This window comes from Rattus norvegicus, chromosome 1 (genome assembly GCF_021556685.1).
Source record: "Rattus norvegicus strain SHRSP/BbbUtx chromosome 1, alternate assembly SHRSP_T2T, whole genome shotgun sequence".
Classification (NCBI taxonomy): domain Eukaryota; kingdom Metazoa; phylum Chordata; class Mammalia; order Rodentia; family Muridae; genus Rattus; species Rattus norvegicus.
The window spans coordinates 241,561,641-241,586,185 of NC_141534.1; the positions used below are offsets into that span (position 1 = coordinate 241,561,641).

The 24,545-nt window shown below is 40.3% G+C and overlaps 1 protein-coding gene across 2 annotated transcripts in view; it reads right to left on the minus strand.

Annotated features, from left to right (window-relative positions):
* The window catches only part of Prkg1 (protein kinase cGMP-dependent 1), a 1,231,555-nt gene that overhangs the window by 421,901 nt on the left and 785,109 nt on the right, over positions 1–24,545 (minus strand). For both annotated transcript variants that reach the window (XM_087584755.1, NM_001105731.4), the window contains 1 exon segment: positions 15,301–15,406. In XM_087584755.1, the coding sequence (XP_087440881.1) occupies positions 15,301–15,406 (106 nt within the window).

The following is a 24,545-nucleotide window of genomic DNA, read 5'->3' on the forward strand; positions in this document are numbered from 1 at the left end:
TGTCCAACGACAGGGTCACTCACTCTACTTGATTACTGTTGTCCTGCCTGAACCACACCTCTAGCTATCATTTTGCACTTGGCTTCCATTAACTGTGGTCGAGCCAGATTGACGGATTTTGGTGGCAGCAAGACAAAAAGCAATCCAGGTGAGACCAAGATAAGCCTTATCAGTAGGCTTTTGGAATAAATGGGGTGATGGATGCAAAGGCCAGTTTTCAAAAGCAGAAAAGTAAATGCTCACCAAAGTACTTGAAAACGTGTTCAATATTCTTAGCCATCGGAGAATAAACATTAAAACATTCTTTGTAATTCTGTCTTACTCTGGGCAGAATGGCTATCCATGTCATCAAGGAAACAAAGAATGACAAATGAATGTGGGGAAGAAGAAACTTTTCTTCATTGCTGAGGAAAATGTGATCTTGTACAGACACTATGGAAAATGGAATGATGATTCCAAAGAAAAGCAAAAATGAAACTACCATATGGTGTAGGTATATCAATTCTAGGTTTATGCCAAAGAGATCCAGTCAGTACAATATTCAGAAACATGATTATTTCTATGCTACTCACAATACCCAACATATCCACCAGCCTAGATGTCTACAGCAAAACAAATGGCTAAAGCTAACGCAGTACAAAGACAGAATGGAATTTTATTTGGCTGTAAGGTAGAATGGCATTATAACATTTGCAATAAAATGGATTAAACTGGAAATCATTATGCTAAGTGAAGTAAGCCAGACTCAGACAAATATTTCATGTTTTCTTGCCAATGCAGACTCTAGATTAAAATTTTACATAAAATATATTACATATAAATTTAGTTATCATATGTACAGGAAGGGAAAAAACACAGTTATGAGAGAGGAAGGAGAGACCTAAAGAGGAGACAAGAGCAAGTAATTGTGTGTGTTCATGAGTGTGTGCATGTGTGCTTGTAGTGCATATTTAAATGTATGTGTATATGTGCATGTGCATAGCTGTGTATATGAATATACTGTATATGTTCATAGATGTGTGCACATGTGTATACATGATAATGTGTGTATGCATGTATGTGTATATCATGTGCATGTATGCATGTGCATATGTGTGTTTATGTACATACATGCACATGTGTACATTATGTGTGTATCTCTGTTATGTGTATGTGATGAAAGAAAACGAGGTAGACAAGGAGAGCAGTTGGAGAAAAATAAGAAAAATATATGATAGCTGTGTCTAAAAATGTCACAATAAAACCATCCACTTGCATGCTAACCAAAATATTACTTAGGAAAAATATAAATAAACTAGTATCACCTGACTCAAATGCTATGTCAACAAAGCTTTCTACATAGAGTCTGACTACCTAGCCGTCACCGTGAAGCAGCGCTGGGGTGTGACTTTCATGTTTTCACGCAGACAGGATGACAATGTCAACTGAGATAGCAAAGATCCTCAACCTCTCCCAAGTCTCTGTGCCTGTGGTGCCCAAGTTCAAATGCAAAAGAAAGGTTAACATACAGAGCATATTGTACTCAGACATTCTCACCTGTGGGAATTTTAAGTGTTTGAATTATAGTTCTTGAATTTTTATTTTGTTAGTGCATCATCTCTCTCTCTCTCTCTCTCTCTCTCTCTCGTGTGTGTGTGTGTGTGTGTGTGTGTGTGCACGCGCGCGTTCACACACTTGCCATGGTATGTGTGTCAATTTCAGAGGAACATGACAGAATCAGGCCTCTCTTCCTACCATGTGGGTGCTGGTGATAGCATGCTGGTCACCGGGCTATGCAACAGGTGCCTTGACACACTGCTCCTGCTCACAGGCCCAAGCCCTTCCTTAACTTTTAATAACTCTCCTTTATTGCTTCACTTCTTGGCTCTGTTCATATTAAACCTATCTGTGCATTTAATTTCTTTTTGAAAATAAAACAAGCAAATCTATCCTCCCAGGCAACTTTTATTTATCTTTGTTTATGCAGTAGGCCAGCCCTCAAGTACATTTGTGCAAACACAAAATGTGGTTGGACTACATCCAGTAAATTCTGAGAAAACAGAATTTATTAAAATCCTTAGAAGGTGCTGAATAATTTTACATGCCCTGCATTTATAGCATAGCAGAAGTTGTGTTGCTTAATTGGCGTCCTTCTCGGCTTCAGCACAAATAGTCTGCTATTTAACGTACGTGCAAAAAGTAAATTTTAAACATGACTCGACTACCAGGATAATCTAGAAGAAATAATTCCTTCCCCTGGGGTTAAGGGGGGTGGAGAAGGGTGACACCCAGAGGGGTGCTTTTCCTTCTCAAAAGAGAAGGGGAAGGTGGGATGGGGGATGGTTACTGTGAAAAGAGAAAGGGCTGATATGGGGTTATAAAAACCCATAAAAATGAATAAATAAATTGAATAAAAAAATAACAATTCCTTCCCCTTATTTCTTATATGGAGAGGTAAATTTACATATATGTGTGTGCATGTGTGTGTGTGCGCGCGTGTGTGTGTGCGTGTGTGTGTGTGCATGTGTGTGTGTGTGTGCATGTGTGTATGTGTGCATGTGTGTGTGCACGCAGGTGCACCTGTGTGTTTATTGTAGACACTGATTCCAAAATTCAATACTAGCAGCTTTCTTCAATAGTTGAAATGTACCAAGTCATGACACTGCCAACATTCTGGGCTGCCTACTCCTTATGTTCAGACATTTTTTCATTTTTATATGCAAAGCAATGCTCATCCTAATTCCATAAAAAAAATGAAATTATAAGTAGTATGCTTGATCTTCCTCTGATATATCTCCCTTCCAGGAAGTCAGCTTCGTATAATTTACAGAACAAGACATTTGCGACTGGTTCTTGTTTTAATCGAGTTGTGTGGTGCTTGGGGAAGAACTACGGCCATGGCTCCAACTATGTCCTAAGCAAAGTAGCCAGACCAGCATCCTCAAATGGTTTGCTTAAAATGTCCTGGTGTGTAGAAGGGATGGGTGAGCCCACTTAGTTCTGACCTCCTTCCCTCAGTGCTGAGTGCCGTATTCACAGCTCAGCACAGAGTTCTAGGAAGAAGCAGCTAAGCCTGTGCTTCACTGGTACACGTGGTCCCCTACTCCCACCACCGAGGCCAGAGAGCCTCAACCCACCGAAAAAACTGCTCTGGGAATTCACCTCAGAGAAACATGAGTGCTAATCCATGTTAATACTATTTCAAGCAAAACTAAACCAAACCACAACCTGCTGCACTTGCCTCACATGTTCTATACCCAATTGTTCTATACCCAATTGTTCTACATCCAATTGTTCTATACCCAATTGTTCTATACCCAATTGTTCTATACCCAATTGTTCTATACCCAATTGTTCTATACCCAATTGTTCTACATCCAATTGTTCTATACCCAATTGTTCTATACCCAATTGTTCTATACCCAATTGTTCTATACCCAATTGTTCTATACCCAATTGTTCTATACCCAATTGTGCTTCTAATAAAGACTTCCTATTCCAAGACGGCTAAGATTTACCAGCTAGGATGCTTCCGTGTCTAATCAATCTTATACCCACTTTCTCCCTTAGCAGCCTGTTCTCATCCCATCCTGATTCTCCTCCAGATTTCTCAACAACATTGTGGATTAAGGATTCTATATAATAGAAGTGAAATCCACATGTTTCAACCTAAGAGAGTTGCCTTTTTTTTTTGATGGTTTAGAACTTTATTTCAATGTAACTATATGCATAGGGAACACACTCCTATTGGTTAATAGAATGCAATCACGTTCAACTTATCCTATACAGTCTTGACCAGAAACTTGGTACATGGTTTACAATTTTTAAAAAAGTAACAAAAAACAAACTGCAATCTGCTTCATCTCTATCTGTTACAAATGCATAAAAAAAAATCCTCTGTCAGTTGCTGCTGAAGGTAGCAGAACCTTGAGAAATATACCTTTGGTTTGCCTCAGAAAAGTAACACATATTGCACTGTAAAGGTTTATAAAATTGGCACAAAGCATTGTTGTGATGTCACAATGCCAGTTCTGAGAGTCCAGTAACTGACGGGAACCTACGGGACACACACACAGCTGTAGGAGCCATCGCACACCCTCAGCCAGCAGGACACACACTGAATCTACAGTCAGATCATTCTGAACTAAGACATCAGCTCACCTCATGTGCTCAGGCAGCCAGGAAACCTTAGATAGACCTTGACTATTTGCAAAGAAAACGGAGTTTCTTCAGTGTTTCAGTTTATGAGGAACAGGATGCTAACAGGTAGGTCCTTCCTTCCGTTGTCCACATTCAGAGTGAAACCTGATGAGGTGAGCTTGGGCTTTACTTTGCATTTCTACATTTGAAGTAGCCCGTGACTTTAAAAGTAAATCAAAAACAGTAAAATGACCCTTCTTGGAAGACTAGAGAAGGACAACCTGACTAAGTTGTAAAAAGTCTCGTCAAAGCAGTGTAGTCTTTGATGAATTACGCCTCAATTTAAAAAAAACAAAAAGTAGCCCCAAAATAAAAAGCAGCTCTGAAAAAGAAAATATAACTTAAGATATCTTGAAAAGACAAGGAGAATACAGGTTCAAAAATAATTAAGATACACTGCTCTAAGGCTACCTAGGATTAATTAGGCTGTAAAGAATTCTACCATTTCACCTTTACCACGAGTCACTAAATATCAATTTACAAGATGTTCGTTTTTGTGTTCCTTTATCAAGAGAAAAATCCACCTTCAGACTATGAGGGTAGTGATGAGAGAGAGACTAGAAAACAAGATTCAAACAATCCCATGCAAATATCAGTTTTCAAACGGAAGAACTCCCAACCTTTTTAATTGTCTCCAATAACCTGTTGTTTATTCCTAAATATATTCATACATAAGAGATTTTGTTATACAAAGCACTCGGGGACAGCTTCTTTATCCTTTGTGTGTAAAACACTTCACAAAATAGGAGCACAGATAAGCAATTTATGAATGATACCGAAATGAGGTAAACCCAGCAGAGAAGCAACTTGTAAGACGACGCAGAGCCAAAACAAGATGGGAGAATATTAAATTGCTCTATCACATACATGTAGCCTTTTAAATCCCAGAGTGTGGATCACATATCCTTAAGGATATGATGAGAAATTATCCTCTAGCTTCTAGAGAGACCCAGCTCTGTAAAGCCACGTAGGCCAGTGTGTTATGTCCTCATCTGGGGCCCTGACTCCCTCTGGACCAAATAGGATCTCTTCAACTATGACATTCATTATAACCACAAAATAATAAATCATAAATGTTAATTATTTGGGGGAATTATAAAAATATGTGGAGGTCCAATATTTATACATAATATGGGCTGACAAACATTTTGAAAAAAATCGGCATATAATTATGCAAATATGTGAGGACGCACTGTCTCTCCATTCTACAAGGCATCACTATTGAGACATTTGTGCAAATGGTGGATGACAACATGAAATTAATGGCCACTTTTCTATTTATCTGCCGCCCGTGGCATGCTTAATGAGAATAGATCTGATATGACAAAACGGTCTTCAAGCAGCCATGCTGGAAAACGCGGGGTAGCCGTATCTCTTTATTTATTCTTCACTTTCTTTCCCCTCAAATTAGAACCACGCCAGTTTTGTCAAGCTTAATTCTAAGGAAGGCTCTGTGTCTCCAAGTAAAGCTTCATTAACACTCAAAGCTCAAATGCTTAATGGGCCTGCCACGTATTCTTTAAAACTAAAGAAGACTAGAATTCCGAAAGCTGCACCATAGTTTTTATAGATGTTTTTCACAAATTATTAAGACATCTAGAGGACATGGTTTCATGATTTTGATTGACCAGAATGTGGTCTCTCCAAGGTAGAGTTGTCCTTTCATTTGCATCAAACAGTAGAATCTTTTTTTCTTCTGAAATATATATATTAAAAAAACAAGTACTCCATAAATGCCTGCAAAGATCTAGAAGGTCCAGGCTAAGCCAGGAGAAATCAGCCTAGGCTTCAGGAACTCATTAATAGGACTGCGAAACCAGGTACAAAAGGGAAGACACTGGCTCCAAAGCATTCGTCTCTTCATCTCAACTTTAGAAATCCCAATGCTTGCTTAGCTTTAGGGCACAGACTACCAAACTGTAGGCGATTTCTACATACGGTTTCCATGAGTCTAAGATATCGCTCTGTTAAATATCAATTAAAGTAGTTGTCCTCATGCTGATGTTGGGCATTCATTTCTGAAAACATATTCTGGGAGCATAAGGGTACAAGAAGGAAACCAATACTGATATTCAGCAGAGAAGCACTGCTACAAACAAACAAACAAAAACAAAACAAAAAACCGGGGAATGGAAACTGAGGAATTTACAAAGACAAGGTCAGCACAGAGTGGAAATCTCAGGCAGAATCCATGTCAGTTTGCTGAGAAGAGACCCAGAATATGGGAAGTGACATCTCAAACATTTATTGAGCATCCGAGATACCAGCTATGTAAACTGCTCATCTCTGAGTCTTGTTATCCTCATTTGTAAAATGGAAATGGCCACCCTTATTTTATAGAATTCTGTTGAGAGTTAAGTGAACCAATACGTGTGAAATACTTTGGACATTGCTTGGCACCTACTGAATAAGTATTTACTATTGTTTCATTTACCCTAATTTTGAAGTTTTGTATCACTAAGCCTAACTTTGAAGATACTCCGCTAAAATTGCAAACCCATGATTGGTAAAAACCACAATTTAAACCCAAACATCCTTCCTACCAGTAAGTCAACAGAATATTTTAGATATGTCATGTTATGTCTTCTGCTGTGGCTCCTGAGGCAGCATAACTTAACTCAGAGCGACTTGTTAAAATGTGAACTTGCAGGATGGGCATGGTGGGTCACGCCTTTAATCTCAGCACTGGGGAGTCTGAGGCAGGCAAATCAATCTAAATGCAAGGCAAGCCTGGCTTATGTAGTGAGTTCCAGACAATCAGGGCTACATAGACACCCCGTTCCAATCAATTTTGAGTTAGAGGTCAGGGAGGGATATCCAGTGAGTTCTAGAGCAATGTAGTGAGACATTTTATATATATATATGTATATATATATATATCATATACATATATATATATATATAATGAGACAGTGTCAAACAAAAAAGTATAACAAAAATATGCACATTTCCTTACCCTAACCTCACACCTGTCACTTAAAATTGATATACGTAGGCAACTGTGTACCGTTATTTTCTGTTTTCACAGAGGTTGTGACAATTTTAACAAGACTCTTAAAGAATAATCTAGGAGAATTGTGTAACACTGGAGCATATGCTTAGTCAATCAAAAGTGGAGAGAATTTTACCCTAGAGATTTTGAACAAAAGATACTAGGCATTCTGGGACAGCTAAATTTCAGACTTTCTTCTAGGTGACTTTGAGCAACTGTCATAGTCACAGGCTCAGTTCTCCCATCAGTAAAATGAGCAATTTTATATTACTGTTTTATCCCTGACTATACCTGCTCAAATATGATACAAAATAAAAGTATTCAATATTTCAGTATTGAAAACAAGATGAGTAGCACACATCTTAATTCTGGCACTCGGGAATCTATGTGAGTTCAAGGCCAGACCTGGTCTACACAGTAAGTTCTAGTCAGAGCTACATAGTAATATCCTGTCTAAATAGACAGGCAGGCAGACAGACAGACAGATGAATGGATGGGCAGACAGACGGACAGATAGATGGATGGATGGATGGATGGATGGGTGATTGGCAGGGTGGGTGGGTGGGAGAAAGGGACAGATGGATTGATGGATGACTGAATGGATAGATGGATGACAAAGTAGCCTGTAAGAGTGTTGACTTAAAAATAGCTTTTAAAATTAGCTTTTAAAATTGGCTATAAGGAAAAACTTGAGTTTCAAACTAGAAGAGTGAATGTAGAGACAGAAGGAATATACCTACATGAGACTAAATTAATGATAAAAGTTTCCTCTCTGAAGACAGAAAACACCATTAATCCATTATTGTTTAATTTCCCATAGTGAGAAGATTACATTCGAAAATAAACTAAGCCAGAAAGCAGATATGATAGAATGCTCAATTTGTAAATTCACCAACCCACATTCCTATGTAAGCTGTTTCTTTAGGTAGGCCAGTTTGGGCTCAAGATTCTGTTGGTTCATTTACAAAGTGTACAGAAATATTAAATTATTCTGTATATTTTTCTTACTTCAGAGTTATTTGGTTCTTATTAGTCAATCAGATGACAGGAGCAAAATTGTATCTTCGGCCAGTGGCAGGCATGACAGAAGCTAGGAGCAGACAAAGCACAGCATTTATAGAGAGGAAGAAGGTCTCAAAATGCTGTTCTATTCCTCATCAAACATATTCAGGGAAATCTCAATAACAATATTATACATGGTGCCTGGGATAATAAGCCCACTTTTCCAATGCATATATAAATAGCACATATATTAAATATATATGCAAGCATTATTGTTTCACAGAATGACTGGGAAGAATAAAACAGCCTTGAGGTTCACTTCCCCATGATGAAGATAAGGAAGAGGGAAACTTTACAGAGTAATAAAATCAAGCTTTTTACTAGTGAGGAAACTATAGAAGGCAGAAGTACTAGTTAGCACTGGGGGTTTACCAAGGCTCACTCATTCTCTTGACACCTTGTGTGCAATACTGCAAAGGCTCTCATATGGGGCATTAGCTCTGATCATGTTATCTCCGGAGATCCATAGGTCCTGGGAAAAGGCTAAATCATAAGTATCATGTGGTAATTTTCAAAAACACTTCCAGTGTTCTTAATGGTTAGAAAGTGAATTCAAAATCAAAAACTTGCCATATCCTTCAAAGGCCCCAGACTATAACACTCTGTTTAGTCAACATAACATATGAGCCTTGAGAGGACATTCACGTACAGGATGGTGAACCAGTGAGTTTATTGGGGTTATTTACAGAATTGTGGGTGGCTCTCCACCAGACAAGTTCTCTTCCTTAAATAGGCAGCTGCATTGACTGGTGCACCATTAAAGACACTGCAATCCCAGCCAACCATCCTCATCCTTCTTATTCTATTTGGTTCCGAAACAACAAAATGGAGGAGTGGCTTTAACCCAGATAATCGTTTAGTGACGCTCTCTCCCGCTTCCAGGATAACTTCATTATTTTGCTAAAGACTTGGCTATCACTACATTGGCCTGTTTTGTTTAAGTCTCTCTCTCTCTCTCTCTCTCTCTCTCTCTCTCTCTCTCTCTCTCTCTTTCTCTCTCTTGATTTCTGAGGCAGGCAGGGTCTTAGCCTGTAGACTAGTTTGGCCTCAGACTCATGACAATCCTCCTTCCTCTGCCTCTGAAATTCTGGAATTACATAACCTACCACACCTAGCTTATTCTGCTTATATCTCTGCCATGCCTGTGGGACAAGCTCTTCTTCTGTAGATCATGGCAGCAACTCTGCTTGATATAGGAGGTGCTCCTGCTACAACCAGAGGAGACAGCTGCAGTCTAACACCACAGAAGAGAAATCATAGAGTTAAGGCTATCCTGGGGAATCCCAGGTACCAGTCTCAGCCACAGTAGTTTTATCTGGTGTGTTGGTTTCTTCATAGACTTCATTGTAAAATTTTCTCTCAAAGGCAGAGGACAATGTGCATTGAGAGGGAATAGAGGAAACAGAAGACCATGTGACTGAATCAGTAAGAGAATGAGAAAGGAGAAGGAAGGGAGGGTAATGGGGGAGCATTTGGGAGTCAGGATCTTGGAGAAAAGGGTAGACCGTAGTGACTTTCTTTTCAAGTAACAGAAAATTATGGAAAGGTTTTGTGTAAGAGAATGAGATATGCCTATCTATCATACAAAATGTTTCTCTCAAAGAAAAAGGAAAGTTTCAAAGTCCCTCCTGAATCTCTGTTTTGTCAGTGAAGCAAGTAACATAAACCATGGTCTACCACCATCATCATCACCACTATCATAAACTGTGGTCCACCAGAACCACTGTCTATCATCATCATCATCATCATCATCATCATCATCATTGGCAGCGGCATCCATGTCATAACCACCAACACCACCACCACCACCAACACCATCATCATCATAAACCATGGTCCAACACCACAACCATCATCATCATCAACATCAACAACAACCATGGTACTTCTCCATCATCATCATAAACCATGGTCCATCACCACCACCACCACCACCACCATCATCATCAACATCATCATCATCATAAACCATGGTCCATCACTACCACCACCACCATCATCAATCATCATCGTCGTCGTCGTCGTCGTCGTCATCATCATCATCATCCTCATCATCGTTAAAAAAACCATGGTCCATCACCACCACCACCACCACCACCACCACCATCATCACCATCACCATCATCTGACCATCATCATTAAACTGTGGTTTCACCATCATCGTCAAACCACCACAGCTGGAGCTTAAGAGAAAATTCTGGTTCATATCAGCAGATCCCACTGGTCACACAATTTAAACCCCAATGTTGCAAGAGTAGCACCAGAAGATATGCTCAGAGAGAAACAGCACAAATTAACTGTGGCAGACATTTGGTTCATTTTCATAGCAAGAAGTCATAGCAAATGGCAAAAATAGTGTTTGACTGACAGCCATTTTGTCACGCTTCCTAGCACTGCCCCTGGAGCTATTTTTATTCCTCATTCGTTACTTTATTTGACTTGCTTTGCGTTGTGCTTGCATAGTAACATCTGTGTTTACATCAGGGAATGTGTAACGCAGGCAGACTGGAAATAACTAAGTGAAGATGCAGACTCAGAGTCTGGTGTAGCACTGAACAGCAAAGAGGGGACCAACCTGTGGTGATGGCAGTTACAATATGGGTAAATACACTGATATCAAAATAAAACTATGACAAAAAGAAAAAATTCCCTACTAGTAGAACTACTACCATTTACGTGTATGTGCCCAGTGTGAATACTATCTATTCAAAGATACTTCTATGCCTGTGATAAAGAGTCTACAAGACTAGCATTGGTAGCTAGAGTGTTACAGAATAGAAAGAACAAAGGGACCTCATGCTACGTCTACACCCGTAGCAGCCATTCGATGCCTACCTCTAGCTACATCTGACCTGACATCACTCTATCTTGTAGAAATTCGGAGGATGTACTTAGTACAGGACCAACTTCCAGTCACCCAGAAACTAAGAATGCAATCAGACACTATCTGAAATGTGCATCCGAGATTCCCTTGCATTGCTGTAACCGGCCTGCTTGTGTTTCTACCAATGTATTTGAAAAGTGCTTTGATTGATGGTCTTCCTGTTCTGCAACTGAAAAACTTGTGACAGCTTTTTCACATTAGACCATGGTATTTAGGACAACCTTATTATTGCTTTTTGTTTGTTATTTTGTTGTTTCGTTTGTTTGTTTTTGAGGCAGGATCTCACTCTCTGCCTGTGTATTGAGATTAAAGGTGTGCCATCTACCAGGCTCAGCCTTGGACAGCCTTAAGGCACGTTTCTGAGTCATGGTCACTCATATCTGGCTCAGAACAAACTACTTCTTCTTCTCCTTGAGGGGAGAGTTGTTTTCTTGCTTGTCTCAAAACATCTGTGTTTATTTAGAAAAACAAGGACGGTGCATGACAAAGAGAGATGACCCTGGCACAGACTGACTCCTTTTAACCCAGCCACTTCTGATGTTCCCCTCTTGTGAAAGTGCTAGAATGTAAAATGAGACTCCCACTGAGAATTATCATATTATTGTATTACCATTTCCTAGAGCTTTTCTCAAGAACGATCACAATTGCTTTGCCTCTTTATGGACAGCAGAAAAATTCAGATCAAAGTTTTATTTCGCAGGCACAGAGAAAGATAACCTCTATATCTGCCAGAGAACTTTAAAATATTCGTTCTTTTTATAACACCAAGCTACGTGTTTTGAAACATGAAGTTATAAAGGAAATGTTGGATTGACTTGACCATGCAAACTTCGTTTTTATATTGTACAAATTAGTAGCAAGTAACTGTTTTTTTAAAAAAAATATATCAAATAGGGCAATAAATGATTTAAATTCATAGCAAAAAATTTATTGATTTTTAAAATTCTGCATTTTGGCAATATTTTAGTCATTTCCCTTCAGTGTTGTTCTGTGTCCTCCCCTAATCCCACTTCTACTTTAACTCACTTTCATTTTATGTGTGTGAATGCTTTGTCTGCATGTAAATTTGTGTGCCGCACATATGCAGTGCCTGCAGAGGTCAGAAGAGGGCGTCAACTCCCCGGAGACTGGCGTCGCAAATGTTTGTAAGGTAACCATATTGAACTTAGGTCCTCTAGAGAGCAGCCAGTGCTCCGAACTGCTGAACCACTCTCTAGTCCTGTTATGGCACTTTTCTAAAGCCTCAAAAAAAAAAAAATTACTGGTGCAAAGAAAGAATAATTATCCTGGTAATGTGTGGGAAGAATGAATGCTCTTTACTATTTGGACTTCGTGAGCATGTGACTTACGTTCATTAGGAAACCATTCTTGATTTAATGCTAGACTCTCATCAAGAGATTTTAAGCAATTTTTCGAAAGGCGGGAGCCTTTGCAATGAACCTTGGGAAGTGTGTAATGGCATGCAAACTATGTACAACGCAATGCATCTTGTGCCAAAGGGAAACAAAAAGATGCCTAAGAAGTAGCCCTTGCACTGAAGTTTGTAGCTTAGAAGTAGGAATGATAGATGTAGGAAACAGACTTATAATCAAAGAAAGTGGGTGGTCAAATCAGAGTTGAGGTGAAACCCCAGAGAGCAAAGGAGATCAGCATCAGTGGGAGAGGAGCTTTTCACAGGATTCAGAAGAAGAAAAAAGACATAATCAAGGGTAAGTGTGAGGAAAGGCAGATGAGCATGCTGCAGGGAAGCCTAGGACAGGTTCAAGGTCACGGGGGATCATTCAGTGGAGTATGTCGGGAGGCGGGCTGAGAAAACTAGCTGGAGAACAGCCTAGAACATCCAGCCAATGAGACTATGAGTAATCCAACACTAGCTGTGAGCTACCGAAGGCTGTATCGATGGAGCCACTAAATCACGGTCACAGTTTTAGAAGATTAAGGCACCTTGCCAACTCTCTAGGCTCTCGGCAGCCATTGAGCATACAGCGTGAACTTGTCTCACACAGTGGCCGAATGCAAAGTGGTATCAAAGTTCTGTAGTGTCCACTTCTCTTTTGTTCTGTCTGTCCGGCTTGCCTTAAGCTAACAACAACAACAACAATCATTCATTCTAGAGAGCCATTAACATTCAGAAAGTCAAAACACATTACAAAACAAAGGTAGCTCTGATTACACATGCACATGTGCGTGAGTGACACACACACACACACACACACACACACACACACACACCTCCATCATCAAAAACAGCGCTAGTAGATAAGATCTCCCTGGAACTGTCTGAAAGGGCATTTGATTGCCACTTAGCCTATTCCTGGAGATTACAAATCCATGGAAGTTAAAATCAACATGTTAAGGACTTACGCTGAGATGTTTAGACAAAGGAGAAGCCCCAGCCCCCATCCAAGCATCTCATTAATTACCAACTGAAGTTTTTATTAGAGCGCTGTCAGCTCAATAGTGTTACTCTTTATGACTTAAAATGAATATATATTCTCCCTTTCAGTTTCTCAACAGGCACGCACATACACACACACACACACACACACACACACACACACACACACCACTGAACATGCATATATTCTTCCACGTAAATATGACATCTCAAAAAATTTAATTTCCTTTCAAACTATACTGAACTTCAAAAGAAATTTATTTTTCCACCTCTCCTCATCTAATCACACTGATGGAAACAGAAAACACCCTGCTGACATTGAACTATTTTAATATATTATTACTTGATATCAAATTAGAATTTTATTGTCCCTTCAGCAGGAATATCACGAAAAGACTTCATGTGGAAATGAAAAATGTATAAAAGATGAGGCAGAAACAAAATTAATTAACAGAAATACCCAAGTAAGGGACATTAAAATTGCATCTTAAGAAACCTCAATAGAGATCTGTTAAGATGTATCACTGAAATAAAATAAGAGTTTGACTTGTTAGCTCCATTTTAACCACATATTTGCAAAAAGGGAAACTGTAGAACGAAGTTTAATATTCTAGCCCTGGAAAAGGAAACCTCATTGGACACTTTGTTTCATACACTCTGTACATTGCTCTTCAACAATTGAGACAGAAGTAAAATAACACAAATGTATATGTGTGGATGTATATGCAGGGTATGCGTGTGTGAAGGGGGGTACACACATGCACACCAGCGAGGCAAGAGGTGCACACGTAGGTATGCACATAGGCATGCACCTAAGGTGTCCTCTATCCCTCTCCACCTTAGTCTCTTGAAACAGGGTGTCTCGCTGAACCTGTGGCTCACTGTGTTAGTTAGACCGGCTGGCCAGCAAGTCTATCTCTGTGCCCATCTCTGCCCTCTCCCGCTGTGCTCAGGTTACAGACCTGTGCACAGCCACGCCCAGCTTTTCTCTGTGACCGCAAGCTTGTGCAGCAAGCATTCTCAGCCCCTCAGCCATCCCTAACTTTCTTTCTTTCTTTCTTTCTTTCTTTCTTTCTTTCTTTCTTTCTTTCTTTCTTTCTTTTTTGGAAGCAATACAAAATATGTTTAAAGTCACTAGAATTGTCAATGTCCCTTTTAAGAATAAAATTATTCACTGATATACGTTAAAGTTAAACGGTGGTGAATATCTATGAGCTTCTAAGGGAGGAGAAGTAGATTTTTCTCTTAAAAGCCTCATCCTATATTGGGTTATCATAACCTATGAATAACAAAAGAAACTGGGAATAAATTAATTGGGGAAATTAATTTATTAATTAATTTGGCATTAATTAATTTATTAATTTATTAATCTCAGGATTCCAGGCTAATAAAGCTGCCCTGTGGAACTTCTCTTCTTTAGCTCTGTGACCTTTCCTGTGGAAACCCACAGGCAACAGCTCAGAGAGGCACAGGGGTCTGTTTAGAGGAATCGAAGTAAGCACATTAGTCAGAAGATCATGAGAAGGAACCAGATACCCCTTCCTGCTCACGTGAATTCTCCTTTGTGTCTCTGAAAACACTCTGTGCGTGAGTACAGTTGGTGAAATCGGATGTCCCGGCGTAACCATACATCCTGAGAGCTGGGAGCAGAAATATCACAAGGCTGAAGTCTGTGCCTCTTACAGGCCGAAAGGCAAGTGAGACTGAGATAAAGGGACAAAGGAAAGCTACGTCTCAAAGAGGCGCCAATGTCTCCAAAATGGGAAGATAATCTAAGTGTCCTACCTTTTTAAAAACTCCATGTACTCGGTGTGCTTGATGAGTCCTGTTCTCATCATTATTGTTTGAAAACATTGTCGATCAATGGCCCAGAGTTTCACATTTACAAGAGCTGGGGAAAGAAAACAAAGCAAGGAGGGGGAAATTAATTAGAGACTTGCACTTGTGAACAACACCCTGTAAAAGAGATGAGTTATTCATGAGAGGTACGAGAGTGATTAACCTTCTACACACACTTAAAGCTAATAGCATTAAGCTGTCCCGTTTCATCAAAAGGCCAGCTATGCTTAGTGTCAAAACGTGGTCCCTGGTTTTCAGCTGTAATATTATTATCCCCCAAGAAGTTTCCTATGGCTTTCATGTCCCTGACCATCCATTCAAAGGCACACATTAAAGGCAGTGCAGGGAGGAAATAGTGTAGGCAAAAAAAGAAAGAGGCTCCCAAGAAATAATTCTCCCTGGTAACAATCCAGAAGATTATTAATGACTCACATTATTATATTTTAATTATAAAAAGTACAAATGAAATAATTAATTTATACTTTGGGGGGATCCCATATAACAGAAATAATAATTATGAAGCAATTTCTACACAACGCTTGGTTAACAAATTGTAACTTGTGCACAAATGATGTAAAGCTTTTATTAGATATGCTGGTTGAATTTTAATCTCTACGCTTACATCCGCTGTCTTTGACAATGTATAATTAAATGTTGAAGGTGAGTACAACAGAATCATTAAGTGCATGATTAATAGACAAGCTTAGGAACAAAATGCCAGGGCTTATTAGACGCAATACAGCAAATTATCAAGGTAAACTTATGTTTTAAAAAATTAGTATATTGGGGGCTGGAGAACTCAGCAGTTCAGAGCACTGACTGCTCTTCCATGGGACCTGGGTTTGAGCCTCGGAACCCATGTGGCAGTTCACAAGCATCTGCAATTCCAGTTCTACAACATCCCTCATCCTCTGCTGGTCTCCACAGGCAATAGGCATCAGTACTGTGCACAGACACACATGCATGCAATATATCCATGCAAATGAAATAAAAATAAATGGTAAAAGAGATGCATATTAAAGCCTTGGTAGGGGAACCAGTGTGATAAGTATATGAAATGTTTTTGTTAATGGAAATCATTTTCATAATAGAAACTATGTTGTTAGTACGTGTGCTGATGCGATGTGATAAAAAATATCTTCTATGTTCTAAGAGGCTGGAACTCATTACCAAAGTTAATAATATACCTTGAGATCATGTTACTGTCTGTTTGTTAATCCTACTTTTAAGAGAACAATGTAATAACCAACCCACATGCCTTGGATTCCCCCTTGTGAGTAACATTTACAACCTAAGTTAATGGAGAACTAGAGTCTTAAATTTTGTCCTCTTTCCAAGTCTGTGATCCAGAAGAATGCTTGTGTATCATTTGCTGTGCACAGCAAATACAGAGGTTAAATGCAATCTTCTGAAATGAGAAGCCACCATAGATGATGAATGCAATGACATTCTAACATCGCTTAGTTAACAATGCTATTCAGAGTGTTGTTATCTGGTCAGTTAAGAGCGGTTGGAGCCAGTGACTTAGCCACTGTAAAAACTCTGCTAAAGGGTTCTGTAACGTGTCCCATTCCTTTTAATTGTGATGGCTTCTGTGCCATTCAATAAATTCAGGACAAAGTCCATTGTTAGGGTCAGGAACACAATGACAAAAGACACAGACATAAACAGACAGAACACAGACACACAGAGATGAAACAGACAAACTCACAGACACACTTCAGACAGCTACTGATTCAGACCATACAATAGACTGATAGAGAAAGGAAGACACAGGAAACGTGGCATAGATAGTTCAAATCTGAACATGTTCTTGGTTAAATGATTTCAAGGGGAAAGGTGCTTTTTACTTCTTTCCTTAGTGCAACACTGGTCTATTATTGGAGATAATCACATACAATATCAGATCATACAGTATACCTGAAACTATAAAAGAGGCAACAGCAGATGGTACTGAGCGGAACTACTGAGTGGGGCCACGATACAGTTAGTTGATGTGAACATAGTTAAATGGAGAGAGCAAAGTTAGGGGTTAGGAGGGGAAGAAATGTCACATGTCTCCAGCATGGTTAGAAGAAAGATATGCTTTGAGGCGATGGGGCAGAAGCAGCATGAAAGGAATAAGAGAGGAAGAATAAATGCATTATTATATCCATTTCTGGAACTGTGCCTAACTTCCTTTGCAAATCTCTTTGAGAATAAGAAACTGGAACTTGGTTTCTCCCTTGACTAGTTTGTTAAAGGTGGAAATAAAAAAAAAAACCCAACACATTCAGTAAAGTAGAAAAAAATGATGGCAGGAAGAAGTCATATATGCATGGCCCCTTTCCAAATAACATTTGAAAACCGACACTTCATCAAACAGTCACCACAGGTATTCTCCAGCCTCAGTCGTCTACCTCTTCTGATGACTCCAGGCTCATCTCCAGAACAGCTGTTTACTTCACAAAGATCATGAGACTCAATGATATGAGAACAAAGAGGTGCAACACCAGAAAAGAGGACCGAAGGACAGACCTACCAGGAAGACCTTGGGAAATGATAAAGCTTGAGTCTGAAGAGAGGTGGATGAATTGAATGCAGGGGAAAGAACTTGGACAAAAGTTCAGTTAGGAATGGCCATGGACACCAGCACCAAAGAGCTACCGGCTGAGATTTCTGTCCACTCGTGGCACAGTTTGAGAGAGAGCTGATACAGGACTTTGGAACACAGGTTTATGAAGTGAGAATTCCTTTGATGAGCAACGAAAAGCTGTCAGAGATCTTGAAAATACAAAATAAAACAAAGCAAACCACCAAAATTTAAAAGAGCATACCTTGGACATACCAATAATATTATTAAATGTTTATATATAATAAAAATAAAATATTCTAGACTCATCCTTCTAGCAGTTATTGGGTATGGCACAATACATGTACCCTCTGCCAAAGGAAAAATTAGGTTGCACCAATCCAGGTTACTAAAATTTTCTCTTTAACACTTTTATTTTTTTATTGCACCATATGTTTAAGTGTGTGGGTTGTGCATGCCAAGACATGAGTGTGAGGTTCAAAGGACAACGTGAAAGAGTAAGTTCTTTCCTTCTACCATGTTGGTCCTGACATTTGAACTTGGCTCCTCATCCTCGGTGTAGGAGACCCCTACACACTGAGCGGCCCTGCTGACTCCAACAGCTTTTCTTGAAGGATGAGCGACTGACACACATGCACGGTTTTCAAACACACATTAGCTGATGGCTAGAAAGAGAACACCTGAGTGGCGTTTAGAGCGTATCCATCTTGAAGGCATAGCACTGCAGAATGAAAAGAAGTAATGCGTCCAACCCTTGAGCAGCTGGGCATGAGACTTCCTTTGCAGGGTTTTAGAGCTACAGCCAATGTGTTAGCAGAGGAAAATCACGTAGGAGAGACACACTAGACTAAGAGATGCTTGAGTCAAATGGTCTGTAGACCAGCAGGGGTGCCGATGAGTAGCAGTTCAAATAGTCTGTAGGGCAGAGTGGGGTTGTGACGGAAGCATCGGTAAGGAAAATCATTTTGGCAATTCACTGCGTGCAAAGGTTTAAACAAGGGGTGATCAGTATCTGGTGGGGCCACAAGGAACTCAGGAATCAAGAAAAGAGGTCAGACTGAGCGAGGCAGCAATAGGTGTAAGAGCAAAAGCTTGGCACTTCAGGCATGTGTGGAGTGTACATGTGTGCCTTTGTGTGTTATCTCTGTGTGTGTCTCTCTGTGACTCTGGGTGGCCATGTGTGCCTGTGTGTGAGTGTATGTGTGTATCTGTGTATGTGCTTCTGTGGTCATGACATATGTGACTAATATAATATGCATCTCTTATATGTATCTTTCATGTCTCCTAAGGGGGAAAAAAAAAACTGTGTATATGCTACCAGAGGCAACTTCCTCCAACCAATAGAAATGAGCTTTTCATTGATAAGTATTAGATATACTTCTTGATAAATGAAATTTATAAACATGAAGTTCACCTAAAAAAAAATCCTCACGTGAGAATGTAAGCTTGCACATTTCATGTTATAGTTGTCTTTAAACTGAATTTATCCTATCTAGCTATCCATATTTTTAAGATTTATTTATTTATGTATATGAGTGTTCCATTTTCATGTAGTGCCTGTAGGATAGAAGAGGGCATCAGACAAAAGAGAATATCAGATCTCATTATAGATGGTTATGAGCTACCATGTGGTGGCTGGGAATTGAAGTCAGGGCCTCTGGAAGAGCAGCCCGTGCTCTTAACCACTGAGCCATCTCTCCAGCTTCCCGATATGTGCATTTTAATGACTTCTGAAAAGAGTTTTCAAAATTCAATGACTTGCTTACTTCAGCTATTAAAATGTCCCTCAGTGAAACTTCATTTCAGATAATGTTGCTTCATGATAATGAACGTGGGTTGATGAGACAGAAAATGTATCCATGACCTTGAGCAACACGCCAAAGCATTCTCGCACTTTGAGCCACTGCGTTTTAGTAAAGTTGGCGTTTTATAGGTAGGCAAGCATGACTAGTCATTAAGGCATGACCCGGTTTGTCATTAAAAATGTAGTTATTTTAGAGTGTGATTAACATCTTGCTTAAGATGCCTGCAGGGGTGTAAATCTGTTGCTTCCTTAAAGAGACCATTAAAAAAAAAAAAACCCTTTCATTTATCTTTGACTTTAAGTGTTTTATTAATCTCTACAGGGAATCATCTCTTTGTGAATGAAATACCCAAGATCCTCATGAGGACAACTGCAGTTAAACTGGAATAATACAGGCTGTTGCCATTGCCCTTGGTTGCCTGCCACAAGCTGCCACAAGACTCTACTGCTACAGATACCACATTTAGGGAAGAGGACTTGGAGAAATGGGGCTGGAAATTACCTGCAAGGCTCTCCCAAGACTAGCTCTTATAATACTGGAAAGAGAGATGCAAGTTGCCAAGAGAGACAAACAAGCAATTATTCTCTCCAGCTGCAAGGCCTACAAACAGCAATGACTGAATAGCGAGATATCCTCCAAGGCACGGGAGTGGCACCTACAGCCTGTGGGAAATGGGCAGCAGTCTAATGGGATTGAAGGCCCACCCAACAGGAGGAAACTCATGCCGAGTACCATAGATCTGGTTCACTACCAGTGGCTGGCGAGGTGGCGAACCCTGAAAGAGGACCTAGTACTGTCATTTCCCTAAATCACAGTCATGGTTTGGATAAGAGCATCTCCCATAGGCTCATATATCTGCATGCTTAACCCCCTGTTGGTGAACTTAGAAAAAATGGAAGTATGACCTTGTTGGAGTCCACTCAGGGCTAGTAGCTATCTCTTTCTCTCTGTCTTTCTCTGACTCTCCTCTCTCTCTCTCTCTCTCTCTCTCTCTCTCTCTCTCTCTCTCTCTCTCCCCCCCCCCCCGACTGCATCTTATGAATCTCAACCAATGCTCCATCCAGCACTGTGTTTGTCTGTTTCCCGCCACAGTGATAATGGACTAACGCTCTGAAACCAGAGCAAGCCCACAATTAATAATAATAATTTCTAGCTGCATTCCAAATACATATACCATAGATAAGTGCAGTTCTCACTCCTCAGCCAGGAAGCTTCTTTGTGCACTAGCCAAGTGACCAAAAATCCACAACTGGTCAAGCTACAGAGACTGACTGACAGCAGGGAACCCATCCCCAAATGATATGTGTACGACACAACCCTTTATTCCTTAGACTTTGGAAACATCACGTAAAGGGAAGTGGAATGATTTAAAGAGCCAGATAACAGGATGCTGGCTGAAAGATTTTGTCCTCTATAGGACACAGGGAATCTACACCAGGAAATGTCAACAGTATAGTCACCTAAACAAGACCTGAAAAGGCAACATGAATTGATATGTAAACGCTCCTGGGGATTCTCCCAAGGCTCCACCAGTTAGGAGTCGAATGAAACTAGTAGGTGCTGAGAGGCAGTCTCCTTCAGGGACGAGGCCCCTGATAGGCTAGCCAATCCTAAGAGGCCAACCCTAGCTACATATGAGTAACACCAAATGAACTCAGCGAGTTATATTTATAAACTTGTTGATTGTGTGTATGTTTGTGTGTGAGTGTGAGTGTGTGTGAGTGTGTGTGTACGTGAGTGTGTGAGTGTGTGTGTGTGTGTGTGTAACAATGATAAAAGGTCATGAATTTGAGGATGGCTCTGGTGGATACACAGAAAGAGCTGAAAGAGGTGAGGATGATTTAAATACAATACTCACACACAAAATCTCTAAAATAAAATGTAAAGCCTAAAAGTTCACATTAAGGCACACACCACTCAGGGGGAAATACATCGACTCCCATCAGACTGATAGGCATACAAGTAGAATAGCCATGCCTTCAACATAGGAAACAACTGGCTGTCACTTAAAGAAAAAGGAGATTCCAAAGGAGATAGCCGCAAAATCGTGCTAGACTAAAATCGCAAATCTGGATGTAGCTTAACTTCTAGTTAGGAAGTCATCGGCTCCACAATTCAAACTCTGGAAGAATACGAGACAGCATCTACGAATCCAAGGTACGGCCAGACTCAAATACAGGCCAGACTCAGCCTGTATTTATATCACATATCTATGTGTATACACACACACACACACACGCACACGCACACGCACACGCACACGCACACACACACATATGATATATATGTATATATCAGATATATATATATGGTACATATATATATCAGATACCAATGTAGATATGAAAGTAGAAAGAACAAAAAAATAAATAAAAACAAACAAACAAAAACTTCGCAGCCCCATCCTCAAGAATCTTAGAATTTACTACAACAGCCTCACAAACTACCATCGGCCCCAAGCCTAGCTAGCCAGTGATCTGGTTTTTGTACTCTACTAGCAAAGAACAGATTTTTTACATTTTTTTTTGCATAGCTGAAATTTTTTAAAATAGAAACATATTTTATGACACATGTAAATTATCTGAAATAAATTCCAGTGCCCATACAATTCTTCTTGGTACCCAGCCATGTCTCTTCATTGCCATATTGTCTCTGGATGAATTGAGTAACTGTGACAGAGACCGTATGGAGCCAAAAGCCTAAAATATTTCCCAGCACAGAAAACACCTGCCGACTCCTGGCCCAGTAGATAAGAAAGACCAAGAGCAAAGGTAATTGTGTAGAGTTATAAATGCTCAGGAAAAGCACCACACTCTTCCCAAGGGTGAGATGGGGTGGTGAGAAGGACTGGCTGAAGAGAGATTGACTGAAGGGATTCTCAGAGCCATGGTTCTCCACCTAGTGTTAGGCGCACCCCAGTCTTCATCACTTGAAGCCCCAACTACCGAAAAGAAGACGGTAGTAGGATCAGGGGCCTTTTTGCATTGATTGTGTTTAAAGGAGGTCAGAAAGTGGGTGCTCGAGAGAGGGGACCTAACAGGAGGGAAAGGAGGCAGACTGGCCTCTGGCTGCACGCTTGGACCAAGTGTTTGTGTGAGGAAAGGGCCATCACCAACAGATGCTCTGTTCTAGGATTTCAGATCCAGAATAGTGAGAAATGCATGCTTGCACTGAAGCCATCCTATAGCATTTGTTCTAACACCTGAACGAGCATGACTGCCAGCATCGACAAACCGAGATGTGCATGGGACTCGGGGAATTCTCTTTTATTTTTTGCATGCCAGGAGAGATTAAACCTAGGGTCTCACAAATTAGGCACGCACTCTACTGCCGCACGTGTCTAATATCCCCAACAGAATTCAAAGGATTCTTATATGTGAGAAAGGAAAATAACACTTTTATTTTTACTACCCTGTAGCTGAAATGTAGAATCCCCTCCCCTCCAGTCTTTAAATGTGAGCAACAAGCCTCACCAAGAGAAACCATGGCTATTTTTACACCATGCTAACATTTGCTATAGAACTCTTAAATATAATTTCTACTCGCGATGATTTTTAAAGTATGGGAGTTATTAGGCCTGCAGTTTGTCTTATTTTTAGTTAGCTGATATATCACAATTCAGCATCATTTCTCACTAGTTTCAGTGCAAATGGATTTATTTCCCAGCGCTCCTTGGTTAATGCTTTTAAACACATTAGAGGGATCTAGATGCTCCACCAGACTGATAACAGTCTCCTAGCATCCACAAGCTTCACCTGGGCTGGGGTGTAGCCCAGTGGTGGAGTCACAGCCTAGCTGTGAAGCCTTGGATTCAAGCTCTAGAACACCGGTTGCGATCCCTTTGGGGGTCGAGCAACCTTTACCCAGGGGTTGCATAACAGGTATTCACATTCCAATTCATAACAGGAGCAAAACTAAAGTGACGAGATAGCAATGAAAATAACTTTATGGTTGGACTCACCACAACATGCGGAACTGAAGACAGAGTTATAGCGGCATCAGGAAGGTTGAGACCCACTGCCCTAGAACCACGGTGGGGGGTAGGGGGGAGGAGAGGTAACAAAGTAGAACTTCCTGCTCTACTCAAGTCTTTTATGAAAAACGTACAATCAGTAGGAATGACAGGGCCTTCGCTAGGCTAGTTCGCATCCACGGATATTTAAATATCAAAATATCCCCAGGCTTCCCTGGGGCCACACCCCCCTCCAGGACACGCACAATTCAGCAACTAAAGGAAGAATAAATGTGAGCTCCACAGGTGCCTAAAAGGCCTTCCTCCAGAAGTAAGTACTCTACAGAAATGCTAAAAACCAACCAAACAAACAATTTTAATATCCTTCCCACAATCCAGAAAGAGGAGACTAGCCAGGATAGTGGGTGTGGGGGGTAGTCACTTGAAGGAGCCACAATTGGTTCAAAATGGCTGAGATGTTGGGTAAGACAGGAGGTAGGTAGAGGAGTCCCTGAGCTGCTGAGAGAAATCCACAGGGTTAGAGTAGGATGGCTCTGTCTGACTGCCTGTGGACCTTGGTGAAGATGCACAAATATGCAATTTCCTTTAAAAAGAGTATATGAGCAGTACCATACCAATGAACTGGAGGATAAGACCTAGGGGAAGAAGGGAAAACGGGAGGAAAGAGAAGGAAAGGGAAAAGGGAGCAGGAGATCAGTTAGCAGTTCTACTTAATTATCCTAAAGGATAAAGTCTAGTAACAGCTATGAAGATAGAGAGGTGAATCGGTTTGAATGGTATGAAAGATAACAGGCAGATAAATTAAAGGGGAAATTAGTCCCTAACATCCCACTGTCTAACC